Source organism: Drosophila albomicans, chromosome 3 (assembly GCF_009650485.2).
Source record: "Drosophila albomicans strain 15112-1751.03 chromosome 3, ASM965048v2, whole genome shotgun sequence".
NCBI classification, from domain to species: Eukaryota; Metazoa; Arthropoda; class Insecta; order Diptera; family Drosophilidae; genus Drosophila; species Drosophila albomicans.
In genome coordinates, this window is record NC_047629.2 from 35,777,364 (window position 1) to 35,790,407 (window position 13,044).

At 40.3% G+C, this 13,044-nt stretch overlaps 3 protein-coding genes across 5 annotated transcripts; 2 read left to right on the plus strand and 1 right to left on the minus strand.

Moving 5' to 3' along the window:
• The first annotated feature begins 251 nt into the window (after nt 1-251).
• LOC117567029 (serine/threonine-protein kinase pakD) lies at nt 252-3,011 on the plus strand. The gene is made up of 2 exons (XM_034246731.2): nt 252-1,531; nt 1,757-3,011. Exons 1-2 carry the CDS (start codon nt 372-374, stop codon nt 2,877-2,879), a joined length of 2,283 nt encoding a protein of 760 aa, XP_034102622.1. The 5' UTR covers nt 252-371; the 3' UTR covers nt 2,880-3,011.
• Nucleotides 2,897-10,841, plus strand: LOC127565703 (trichohyalin-like). Of its 3 annotated transcripts, none has more exons than XM_052005606.1 (6): nt 2,897-3,706; nt 4,179-4,507; nt 4,563-5,028; nt 5,090-8,118; nt 8,169-8,264; nt 8,312-10,841. In XM_052005606.1, the coding sequence occupies exons 1-6, from the start codon at nt 3,296-3,298 to the stop codon at nt 10,761-10,763; spliced, it is 6,783 nt and encodes a 2,260-aa protein (XP_051861566.1). In that variant the 5' UTR covers nt 2,897-3,295; the 3' UTR covers nt 10,764-10,841. The 3 variants fall into 3 exon arrangements, with proteins under 3 accessions (XP_051861566.1, XP_051861567.1, XP_051861568.1); XM_052005607.1 differs by having other exon boundaries at nt 8,172-8,264; XM_052005608.1 differs by having other exon boundaries at nt 4,179-4,352; nt 4,961-5,028.
• Nucleotides 10,803-12,745, minus strand: LOC117567032 (uncharacterized). The gene has a single exon (XM_034246735.2). It carries the CDS (start codon nt 12,636-12,638, stop codon nt 10,866-10,868), a length of 1,773 nt encoding a protein of 590 aa, XP_034102626.1. The 5' UTR covers nt 12,639-12,745; the 3' UTR covers nt 10,803-10,865.
• Between the last annotated feature and the right edge of the window lie 299 nt (nt 12,746-13,044).

Genomic DNA, 13,044 nt, shown 5'->3' on the forward strand with positions numbered 1-13,044 from the left:
TGTATTATCAAGGATTTTGTCATTAAACTTTAACCTGTAATTAATTCTTTTGTCATATGTAAATAATAATAATAATAATTTTAATAATAATAATAATAATAATATAATATAATAATAATAATATTAAAGCTTAAAACAAATTGGAATATTTGTATCTTTATTCCACCTTTTTTATTCCTTTTTAACTATGTAGATCATTAAGATTAGGTATCCCCTCTATATGTTCAAATATACTTCGTGTGATTAGTTATTTTTCAATAATCAAGGTTGTCGAATGTTTCGAGTAAATGAGCATATTGATATTTCGGAACATGTCTACAAACAAATTTGAACGGAAGTATTGCTGAATTTGGTTGCATGCCACCGGCAAAATGCGCAAAAATGTTAGCTCCAGAAAGGAGACCAAGGATCAGAGAAACTCTCCGATGTGGTATACGGCTGCAGCGGAATACTCACGGAAAAAGTGTTTGGCAGACAGACTAGCTGCTTGCAAACAAGAAGTGGCTGCCTTTGAAAAACGCATACGATCATATAGCCAAGAGATGGAAATGTATCCAATATCGCGCTCCCCACCTCGCGCCAGAAGCATATCACCTAGTAATCAATTCAGAGGGTGCGTGGTGCCAACACCCAGATTTGATGGTGGTACGACGAGAAGTAGACCAAGATGCCGCAGCAAGACTCCCACGACTGGGTTACGAAATGTAGCGACAGCAACGGCTCGACCTCTTGACAGATTTGTCTCCTCTACCAGCCGAAGTCTATCGCCCCCGAGACGGGGACAACGTAAGAGCTATCCAAGTAGGCATGGACTCGCTTCTACCTCAACGATTAAACGCAACAACCTCAAGGAACCGTCTACGAGTCGAGCTTCCAGCTCAGCCTCAGAGTCCGATGATGATAACGAAAATCAACCGCAAGTCATTGATGTAACCTCAAAAGCGTCGCAAAGAGCCACAAATATTGCCCAACTTATTATGGTGAAGCCCAGCAGAAGATCCATAATGTCGGTGAAGAAGGCCATAAGTATGCAAAAGCTGCGCATGACCTCTGGCAGTGTACCCAATCGGTTGAGCAAAGCGTCGAAAAAAACAATTGCTTCAGTACCCGTAGAGCAACCAGATGAGTCGGATGTATCGGTGAAGGCTCCAGTTGAAGCTGAACAGCAAGAATCCATTCAGGAAACTGTATTGGAAACTGAAGCTGAACCTGAGCCAGAGCCTAAGGTCCCATCGGCACGCCAATCTGAATCAACTTCGGAACGGCAATCAAAAGTTGATAGTCAAGGACCTGATGTTCAATATTATTCAACTAGCGAGCGGGAGCTGGATAGTGTTGTGGACGGACAGCAGGAAGAAGTACCAGATATTGAGATATTTCACTGCTATCCCAACGAATGCCAAGGAGGGACTGGTGGTCCATCTTCGATCATTTGCGGCGAGTGCAACGGCAATGGCACCAGCAACTTAATTAATCAGGCAAGAGGCAATGTGCTGAGATCCTGTTCGGTAACCGAAGAGCACTTCATCAGGTAATGATAAGGCGAAATTGATATTAGTTGTAGTTGATAGGGTAATCGCGGCTTGGAATCTTAATTTTAAAAGCTAACATAATACGAATCAATTTTAAACGTTGATTGAAGTGATTTTGATGCTTAGTTAATTGCGAAATGCGAAAACTAAACAACTTGTTAGTTTTGTTTAGTCGCCAAACTATCGATAGTATTGAACTAATTTCTTGATCTCTTCAACCTTAGCTTTAACTCAGACTCGGAACTTCATCCGAACGTGAACTTACCTCAATATGGCATCTCGCATTACATGTATCCGGGATGCGAGGGACAGGTCAACTGGCATAGTAATATGCCATATTCCTATGGGCCAACTATGCTGCAATCACAGCCAGGCCAAAGGATGTCTTATGGCTGCAATAGACCCGGTTGTCGACAGCAGCAGCTACAGCAGCAACAAGGCCAACAGAACGCCTACAACATGTGGAATCCACAACAACATCAGCATCTGCAGCAACAACAGCAGCTGCAACAACAGCAGCTGCAGCAACAGCAGCTACAGCAACAACAGCTGCAACAACAGCTGCAACAACAGCATATGCAGCAACAACAACAATTCCAGCAGCAACAGTTTCAGCTGCAACAGTGTCCACAGCCACGGTGTTCACAACCACAGTGTTCACAGGCACAGTATTCACAGCCACAGTGTTCACAGCAACAGTGCCAACAACAACAACAACAGAATCAACAGCAGCAGAGTCAGCAGCCACCGCCACAGCAGGATTGCCTCACGGAACTATTGGCTCAGCAGTTGCAGAAACAAATGGAGCAAGCACAGGCGCAAATCGCTCAAGTGCAATTGCAACTTTACAACGTGTGTGGCGCAGCAAAGATGTCGAAGCCGCCATCGTTTGATGCAACCGAAGTCACTACGTTGCCGCAACAGTCTCCAGTGGACGAGGAGTTGCCAACGATAAGTGGTACACAAAGTGCGTCTCCGTGCCAGAACTTGGGGAAATCCAATGTAACATTTTGCTCACAAGCGACTGTAGGTCAAGCATTGTGCTGCAATGAGGCACCAGCTGTGATGCCTTTGGGTCTTTGTCAAACACCGACCGAAGGATGTGAGCAAATGAATCAACCACAACCACAGCAGCTGCAGCAGCAACAGTTTCTGCAGCTGCAACAGCAGCAACAGCAACAGCAGCAGCAGCAACAGTTTCTACAGCAGCAAGCAACATTTCAGCAGCCTGCACCACAGTGCAGTGGCAATACCTTTTGGACGCCTTGTTGCCGGCAGCGTTATGCTCAGATGCGTTTCATGATGCCACGTCCTCGTTGCTGCGATCGCCATCGGCGGAGTTCGTAATTTAACGTGCCGTGTACGAAAATAAAATATGTACAAAGTTCGATATATTACAAACTTATAGAAACTGCAGATGAGTGACACAATGCTTCCGATTCGTATAGCAGCTAAAATAAAATTATAGATTAATTAAAACACCTGCATATATTATACCATTATATTGTACTTAGCAAGTTGTGTGCAGTCAGTAGTAAAAATAACCATTTCTTTCTGAGCGCATCATTTGAAATTGTTGTCAATCGTTCAAATAATAATTTTCTAGAGTTTGCTGACAAAATTTGGAAGTTTCTCTTTTTTCCTTTTTTAGACCACAACCAGATTTATCTTGACTGAATGCGAGATTACCGACAACATATTTCGTTCGAATTACAGATTCATTATTAAAACCGCTTATCCATCGTATTTGTTTTTAATCAATAATGTGTAATTTCAATGCAATATGCTGTCATAGTAAAAAACTCCGTGAGTGCATTCACAGTGCCACAACGAGCACAGTCACGTCGAAGAACTCCACAATGTCGCCATCATCTCGGGAAACAAATTTGGGGTGTGAATGCAACGATACGAGCATAGCAGCATCTTCTAAAGCATCGCGTCGCAATGGATATTCGCTGTCAAGTTCCGCAAGCTTGCCTCCTTCAAATTCAACAAAGGTGCTACCGCAACGCTTAAGCAAAGTTCCCATTTCGATGGCAGCAAATCAAAGAAATGCAGTCTTAAATCGTGCTACAAATTGTACAGTAGATCAAGGCACCACAACGCCAAGAGACAGTTACTTCCTCTTTGAACGAATCATCAATCAAGCTTTTCCGCAAAGAAGAAACAATTTGGTGAGTAGGCACAATATAAAAGCTGATGTTGCGTTGTAAGGTATTGGAATTTGTGGTAATTTAAGATGAATGTTGTGAACAGTTTATAAAAGATAGAGATCACATATTTTTAAAGCATACTTTTTAGGGCTTAACCGAAATCAGCTAATCCAGAAGTCATATCCGTCATATACTTTGTGATTTTGTCTGTAATTTTCAATATTTTTAGCTTTCTACGATCTATAATAAGATTTTACAAATAATATTTGGTTTAAAGTGGTCATTTACCAATGTTAATCAAGAAGAATTTTTGAGTTCGAAACTAAATTTCATTGATACGATATTCCGGAATTACAAGTAGTTAATAAACTGTTAAGTTAAGACTCATACTTAATTGTATGAAAATTACCTTCTGATGTCTTAATGAGATTTTTGTGGAAAATAAAGAATTTTATAGTCGTACAAATTTAATTAATTTTGTGCACTATTTTAGAACTGTTGGAATTGCTGCCATTGTCATTGTAATTGTCTGAGAAAAATGGCGGCACGGCAAAGGGCTGAATTAAATTCAAATAATTGTTCAATGCAGCAAGAACCGGCTGAAGTCAAACCCAAGGAAAAGCCCAAGCGAATTATGAAATACCTGAGAGAAAAAAAACTCAAGCAGGTAGGCCAGCTTGAACCCCGTTGTTATGACACTAAGGCGCTAGAAAAAGCGCGGCTAGTTGAATCACAGGCCAAGAGCAAGCCAAAGCGAAAGATTAAGCGAAAAGTGATAGTAAACCAGGTCACACCAGAAAAAGAAGAAGGGAAGGACATGTGGTAAATTGATCGATGGATGTATTAAAATTGCATTATACTCTCACCTTTCTCGCAGGTTTGAGTGTAATGTGCCACTACGTGTTAGCATACCAACAAACATTTGCTTCGGAGGCGCTCCCTGGGATCTATTACAATCGATGACGAACTCACTTCCCGCAAATAATAACAATCTAAAGGCACTACCAGAGCCCAACGCTAAGACAAAGAACTTAGCAAAACCAGATACAAAGGTTACTCCACCGATAGCAACATCACATGAAGTGGCACGTCAATTATGCATCACGATTCGTCCCATTGGCCTTGCACCGAATGTGTGTCCACCGCCTGCCAGTGAACCTCCAGAGAATATTCATCTGCCTTTAAAACAAGCTAAGAGACCTCAATCGCTGCCTCCTTTAGCTTTTTGCCCGCCTTCTCGTGCCTCGTCTCCTGATGCCTTACCCTTTCTTTCAGGTACTCCTATTTATCCAGTTGCAAAAGAATTTCCCCCGCATGTAAAGAAGGTGCCTTTAAGGAAAAAGGTTATATTTTAACAAATTTCATTTTATTATTAAATTTATAAACAATTTCTATATATATTAGATTGAGACTACAAAACACAAGAAGCTAATTAACGAACACTCAAGAGATTTTTCTACAAGAAAAGGACTCGATTCCTGTTTAGGAAGTTGTAAGAATCGGGGATTGTCACTAGAGAGTATTCGAAAAGATGATACGGTTAGGAAAACTGAGGATCGAAAAATGTGCAAAAAAAATTGCAAGAGATGCAAAACAAGGAAACTGTGTCATCAGAGCCGAGAAGCAAATGAGGAGGAAAATGGAGCTTTGCCTCGAATTGAATCAAAGTCTCTAGTAAATGAAGATGCAAATAGCAAAGATGCTTCTTCTCTGCGAGAATTTGAAACGAGTTTAAAGTTGAGCAAGAATCCAAAACTGTCGCAAGAATATACTCGCAAATGTTGTGAGCTATCATTACAAGAAAAAAAGAATAAAGCTCTAGAAGGTCAATCCCAAAGAATACAAGAAAACAATTTAATTATGGATAATAATCGGAAAAAGTGTCAAAATTGTATTCATAAAAATGCAGAATTACCATTGAAAGCAACTGATGAATATATTTTTCAAAATGGGTCTGAATCGGATAATATTCAAAAAGAAAAGAAAACTAATTTAGAAATAAATAAAAATAAAAATGAATGCAGAGCTCCTTGTCGAAAAGAATCCGAGTTATTCTTGAACGATAGAAAAAATCGAGAATATTCTGATGAATCATTATTAAATTCTAAAACTCATAAAGGTCAATCCCAAAGAATACTAGAAAACAATTTAATTATGGATAATAATCGGAAAAAGTGTCAAAATTGTATTCATAAAAATGCAGATTTACCATTGAAAGCAACTAATGAATATATTTTTCAAAATAGGTCTGAATCGGAAAATATTCAAAAAGAAAAGAAAGCTAATTTAGAAATAAATAAAAATAAAAATGAATGCAGAGCTCCTTGTCGAAAAGAATCCGAGTTATTCTTGAACGATAGAAAAAGTCGAGAATATTCTGATGAATCATTATTAAATTCTAAAACTCATAAATATCAATATAAATGTGAAAAAGGAACTGAAATATCCTTGAATGATAACAAAATAAAGAATGATAAAAAATCTGAAAATTTACGAGGGCGAAAATATTGTACTCGAACTAATTCCGATTTATCTATAAAAGTTAGTAAGAAAGCGTCTGAAACAAATTCGAGAATAAACAACAATCAAAAAAAGTTCCAAGATGAGGAAAAAATTTCCCTAGTAGGGTCACAAATTTCAATAGATGAGGATAGAAAAACGGACAGACAAAATTCAAACGTTTCGGATGGGAGAGAAAGTGAGGCCAAAGATAAAACAAAAAAAGAATATGATGCTCAAAACACATCTACAACAAATTTAAGAATGAGTAAGAATCAAAAATATGAAAACGCAGAAACTTTCTCAAACAAAAATGCGGATGGAAAGCTTAGAAATAATTCTTCACAAAAAGCATTCGATACATATTTAGTAAGACGGGATGCAAGTAAACAGATATCTCATAAAAACTCTCGAGATAATTTAAGCATAAGGTCGAGTCGAAAGGACTCGCGAGATTTGCGAAAAAAGTACAAGGAAAAAGATTCAAGAAGTGATAATCCGGGTGCATTATATAAGTCGGTTCACAGCAGAGTTAGAGGAAATATTTCTGGCAAAGAATCTAAAAGATATTCACTAAGTAAGCCTAAGACTCAATTGATAGACAGAAGGTATAAAGCCGATAGGAAGAAGTCTGATGCAACTCTTAGAAAAAAATCGGGAGAATCGCCTCGACCAAGTCAGGAAAATAATGCAATTGAATTGACCTTCCGTCAAAAAATGCAGACTTTCTTGAGTTCATTTGCTCCTTCGTTAGGAGTTTTGTCAAAAATCTCTCAAACATTGAAGAAGCATTCGGCAACCGAAGCAAATATTTTAAGTCCCAATGAAACAATGAATCGCTTAGTGGACACAATGAATAAGCAAATCGATAGCTTAGAAAAATCCTTTATTTCCCAAAAATCGGAGAGATCTGAGGTAAGACAGAGATCTGAAAATCAAGGCAGTGATTTAAGCCACACCAGTAAATCTATGATACATCAAGCAAGAGACGATGCTGCTGAAACTAAAGATTGTTTTAAAGGCGATCAGAATTTAGAATTGAACAAATCAGATACATTTATGCAATCCAAGCGAGGGTCATCAAAGAACTCTAAGGAATCGCACAACTCCCGGAGAGGACAAGACTCTAGTCATAAATCAAAGATAATAAGAAGCTCTGAGAATCAGTTGCGATCCACAGCAGGTCGAAGTCAAACCAATTTGAAATTGAATCGAGTTTTATCACAATTTTTGAATAGTTTCTCCGAGCTTTACAATGAATCCCTAAAGCAAAATAAGGATAAGTTGAACTATATTAGAGGTGGAGATAATCAACGAAGAAGTAGACGCAGTTCAGATGCGCAATTAAATGAGGAACGGAAGAGTAGAGCAGAGTTGCATCAGAATCTTATAGAGTTGATAAAGAAGCACAATATGCGCTTCGATCAGAATTATGAAAGATCTAGGAGAACAAACCAAGTTCCTATATTGAACGCAGATGAATCTAACCTTTTTGAAATAGTTCGCAGCTTGCCATTGTCGCAACAAAGTGATCAATGGCTTGAACATGATCATGCAACATCAGATATTGATAGTCGTGAACTAACTGCGACTCGGCAGAAACTTCGTGAACAGCAATGTCGGACGTCGGATGATAATGCAAAAGCCAAAATCAAAAATAAATACCGCAACCGTAAAGAAAATAAACAAGAGGATTTGAAGATATGTTTATTAAGGCAAGAGAATGATGACTCCCCTCCGGTGTTAGAGGAATACAATGTGGCTGGCTTCACGCGTAGCCACAGTTCACATCCTTTGCAGAAAGGCGGAAAGGATAATCGATATGAGACACTTTGTTCCTCCAGAAAATGGGAAAACCTAAGTGCTATTGACGAGAAAAATATGAAAGTCGTATTGACTGACCTCCAAAGGTTCTGTAAGAAAAACTCCATCAAGTAAGTGTGAAATGAATACTATGTCACTTAGTCTAACATAATATTCTCAGCAGCAATGACGACCGCAAGCCTGTGGTTCTGGTGCCCTTTCGACCAGACAGCCAACATCACGGAGGAGTGCTTGGCATGTGCAAACCCGATGAGTGGTAAGTATCGGTATCTTAAGTTACCCTTGTTAATAATGTGTTCATAGGAGAGAGCTGAAGTTGTCCAAATGTTGCAAGTTAGAAAATCGAACAAAAAAACAACCTTCTGAATCATCAAACATTTTCCTTAAAAATAAGAGATTAACTGGACGATATAAGTCAACTCCAAGTCGTGAGTCGAAGTTACAACGTTCGGATTTCTCTTCCAAGCGATGCCAGTGCTCTAAACGTCAATCGGAACTAATCGCAAGAAAACACTGTTTATTATACAGAACCGATTCGGAGATACCACAACCTCATCAAAGTGGTGAAACAAAGCCGTCTGGGTCCCAACGTGTCTCTCATTCATTTCAAAGAAACAACAGAGAGCAATCGGCAAATAATCCATCTAAATCACCAGAGAATGTTGCACGGTCATCGCCAACTGAGGAAACACAGCAAGAGACCCAAGAAAAGTCAGCGGAATATCCAGAAAAAGGCTCAACCCCAAGAAATGATAAAGGCCAATTACAAAGTACTCCATTTAAATCACCAGAGACTCGTTCTCTTAATGCACACGCATCTCACAGCGAAGAACGACACTCTCTTACGTATTCCTCACATTTTATGACATCTCAATCTGATCAAAGCACTGGGCCTACTTCTCCATCCTATGATTCGGTCCCTTCAAAAGTCGGTAGCAGAATTTCCTGGAATAGGGCGAAGCAAGCACGGTATCGTTCTAAGTCTCAAAAATCGAAATCCTCTTTAAGAGCAAGAAGGCGATCAGAATTGCTCAAATCACACTCTCATCGAAATGATAAACGCGAAAGTTTTCAGGAACCGCAATATTTCAAATTTGGAATTCAACCATCCTCGCGAACAAATAGACACCAACCTGAAAAAAGACAATCGCGGCAACGAAATCGATCGGAACAGACGAAAAAAACTTCTAGGGGTGGAGATAAGGTAAATCGTTTTAAGGATGAACATCAAGTAAGACGTGATCATTCTAGAAATCAACAAACGGAACCAAATTATACTGCTGACCATAATGCAAATCGTTTTAATAATGATCAGCGAGTAAGACGTGATCATTCTGATTCTAGCCCTAGAAACCAACATGTGGAGAAAAGTCCCAGTGCTGCACAAAATATAAATCGTTTTAAGGATGAGCATCAGGAAAGGCGTGATCTTTCTAGTTCAAGCATTAGAAATCAACAATCGCAGTCGTCAAGTCGATCTGGTAAAATCAAAAGAAATATCAGTTTCAGTAGTGAACAACAAGTACAACATGAAGACTCGAAGTCTCAGATATCTCACGGTAAAGTTCAGCAAATGCAAAAGAATTCTGATGAAGAAGAGCGGCCTTACCATCAAAGACCCAAATCACCGGCATGTCCAGGGGCACATAATTTGCGAAATGTTGAGCAATCACCAAGTTCCCGTCAAAGGGAAACTCATGCAACAATAGATGACGTTAAGATTATTATGAAGCCGCGCCCCTTGCGGTCAACCAGTGCTGAAGATCTAACAGCATTGGAAACAACAGCAGCAGCACCTTTATGTGCGTCGATTGAACACAAAGGTCTAGAACAGGATAGTCTAGAATATTGCGATTGCATAAAAAACTACAGAGAACTGAAGCGCCAACAGGAGTTGCAATTGCAAGAGGTATTCAGACAGACGAATGAAGCATACGAGAGATGCTTGGAAAGACAGCGACAATTGCAGGGAACTGAGACAATTAAGTGCGGTCTACAGCAACATGGGCCAAAAACTAATTCCTGTTTTGAGAAAATGCAACAGCAGCAATACATTGAACTACATCAGCGACAAGTAGCTCAGCAGCAGTGGCACGAAGCACAGCAGCAACTGCAGCGGCAACTGCAGCAGCAACAGGAGCAGGAGAAGCAACGACTTAGATATCAGCAGCAGCAACAGCAACATCATATACAAGTAGAAGAAGAATGCAATTGTAGATATAGGCAACAGCATTCAGATAGCAGTCAAGCTTCCGCTTATATGCAGCAGCAAAAACAGTCTAACCATCAATATATGCAGCAACAGCCATCAGATGTCAGTCAAATTGCCGCCTATTTGCATCAGCAACAACAGAATCATCATCAATGTATCCTACAACAGTTGCAACAGCAGCAACAATTGGAACAGCAGCGACAATTGCAACAGCAGCAACAGTTGCAACAGTTTCATAACCAGCAACAATTACAACAGCAGCAGCAACAAATGCAACTCCAAACAGAGACTTTGTGCCCCTGTAATAATTATATGATAGCTTCACCCCAAAACGCTTTGCAGGCTCGTAGCTATTTCACTGATTCAATTGCCCCTGCACTAGATATAGGAGATGTGTCGTCTAGTTTTTATCGACAAACTTTGCTTAAATATGGCATACCACATCTGCCCAGCGACTACCAACCTCGACAAGCACACGTCTGCTGTGCGCAATGTCCTTGTCAATGCCAACAGAAACAACCACAGCAACATCAACAAAATTGAAAGCAACGGCAGTTAACAAATGTATACAAAAAAAAAAAGTATGAGTAAAAGAAGAGACTTTATTTTTCGGATCTAGTATGTTATGTTTTTAATTTAATTTAATCATTTTTCGATATTCTTTTGCGGCAAAGCACTGACTGAGGTGCAACGACTGATGGGCTTGGTCAGCAGCCTCGGTGGCATGGAACATATATTGGGCTTCAGTATCAAACAAGTGCGTCCAAAGCGTGCCATATAGAGTTTATTAGATGCAGCTGTTCCAGACAACTTGTAACGTACTTTTTTCGCAATCTTGTCGAGCTTGGCGGCAGATGCAGCTAATGTTTCCTCTACTAACTTTTTTGATAGTTGTTCTGAAGGATTTTGTGAAGCGGATTTGTTTTCTAATTGCTTCTTCCTTTGTTGCTGCTGCGATTGTTGATGCTGTGTCTGTATTTTCAGTAGCTGATCTGGCTGCTGTTCCAGTCTTTGCTGTTGCAATAGTTGTTGATGTGGGGCCGGTTGCTGCTGTTGTGCCGGTTGTGCCTGTTGCTGTTGTGGACCCTGTTGCGGCGCCTGTTCTTGCATTGGACAGCTGGCGTAATGTACCCGTCCAAAATCAGCCATATTGAGGTTTGACATTGGATAGTATTGACAATGATTGCAAATCTGTGTGGGCCAGTTGGCAGCAGGACAATCCTGGCATTGTTGCGGTGATAATGTCTCTAAAATATTATGGCTGCATTGCTCGGACATCGTGGGCCCATAGCCAAGCGTGGTCTGTGCCAAAGTGGGTCCCAACAAGCAGCAGTTGCTGGTGCAATTGCCATATGTTGTTGTCATTGCAGGATATTGCTGTTGATGCTGTTGTTGCTGTGGCTGGAGAAAGCAGGTGTTAGTTGCAGGCAGGCAGTAGTTGCTCTTCACTGGCTGTGGGAGACAACAGTTATTGCAGCTGTTACTTATGCAAGGCTGCAAATTGGAGAAACAATTGCAATAGCTGTGCGTCGCTGCTGGCAACAACAGTTGTTGCTGTTGTTGGATCTGCTGCTGTTGCAATGGCTGTTGCTGCGCCTGCATAATAACGGGCATGTTTGCTGTAGATGGAGGTGAAACGGTGATGGTCACATGTGGTGCACTGACGACCGGGGCTGCCAATGTTGCTGATGACAATGTCGAATTGTTGAAAGGCAGCGATCTCAATTGATTCAGCCGTCGCAGCGAGGGCACTTGAAGATGCTTTCTGCTGCTGGAGGAGCTAGCGTTGTGCGATAGCTCCACTTTGTTGTAAGTGTGGTCGGTGGCCTGACAACCACGACTGTGGCCTGGCAAGCGAGAGCGCATGGCGCATTGCAGAAGAAACTCATCGGTTTGGGAGCCTGTGTGGGCGCCAATATCACACGGCGATGTCTGTTGCTGGGCGTGGCAGTGCTGCTGTTGGTGGTGGTGGCAAGTGGTGCTATCGAAGTGATTCTGCAGCGTATCCTCAATGCGTTTGCGCATCAGCGCATCCTCAAGCACCACAAAGCTCGGTTTGCCGCGCACATTCTTATTATAAATCTTAACGAAACGATCGTGCATGGCATCAAACGATTGCGCATCAATGCTCACAATGCTGCCATTCTCATCCTGCTCGACGTCAGAGCTGCCGGTGGCATCCTCTTCGATGAGTGCAATTCGAATGCGTTGTTTTCCCTTTCCCAATCTCTTTTTCGCCTTATGGTTGCAATTACTCTGCTGGCAGAATTCTTCCTGGTTTTTTGGATTTACTTCGATCTTGCCATTATCATTGACGGTGACAACAAAACTGCGCATCCCATTGTGCTGCTCCATCTGAGTAATCTCATCGGACGTGTCACAGTTCTTGGTAATATAGTTTATCTCCCCGTCCGGCATCTACAGCATCAATTTTCCCTAAGATCCGAAAAGGAAAATAGACTTTTTCTTCGTCTTACAACATGAATAATTTTGTGTTAATATAATGAATAGGGAATAAACAATAGACAACTAAGTTACTTCAAATGAAACAATAATTTCACATAGCAACTTCGATTATTCTGAAAAACTTTTTGTTTTTTTTTTTAACATTTCAAGTGCTTACCTCATTACTTTATTTTATTAAAAATAAATAAACTGCAATAAAAGAAAATACCTTTTGCTCTTCTGTAAAGCTTTTCTATTTATTTTTAATTATTTTAAAATTGAATACAATCCACAGATAAATACCAAATGCAATTTTATTGTTTTTTTAATACAAGTTTTCAATAAGTCGTCGAAGAAATGTGAGGAGAAAGATCATAGC

Bases quoted from the DNA above. Each gene is read 5' to 3' on its own strand.
- LOC117567029 (XM_034246731.2), top strand. From the start codon at position 372: ATGCGCAAAAATGTTAGCTCCAGAAAGGAGACCAAGGATCAGAGAAAC. The intron at 1,532-1,756 runs GTAATGATAAGG...CTTCAACCTTAG, and splicing joins ACCGAAGAGCACTTCATCAG to CTTTAACTCAGACTCGGAAC.
- LOC127565703 (XM_052005606.1), top strand. From the start codon at position 3,296: ATGTGTAATTTCAATGCAATATGCTGTCATAGTAAAAAACTCCGTGAG. The intron at 5,029-5,089 runs GTTATATTTTAA...TATATATATTAG, and splicing joins AGGTGCCTTTAAGGAAAAAG to ATTGAGACTACAAAACACAA. The intron at 8,119-8,168 runs GTAAGTGTGAAA...TAATATTCTCAG, and splicing joins TGTAAGAAAAACTCCATCAA to CAGCAATGACGACCGCAAGC.
- LOC117567032 (XM_034246735.2), bottom strand. From the start codon at position 12,638: ATGCCGGACGGGGAGATAAACTATATTACCAAGAACTGTGACACGTCC.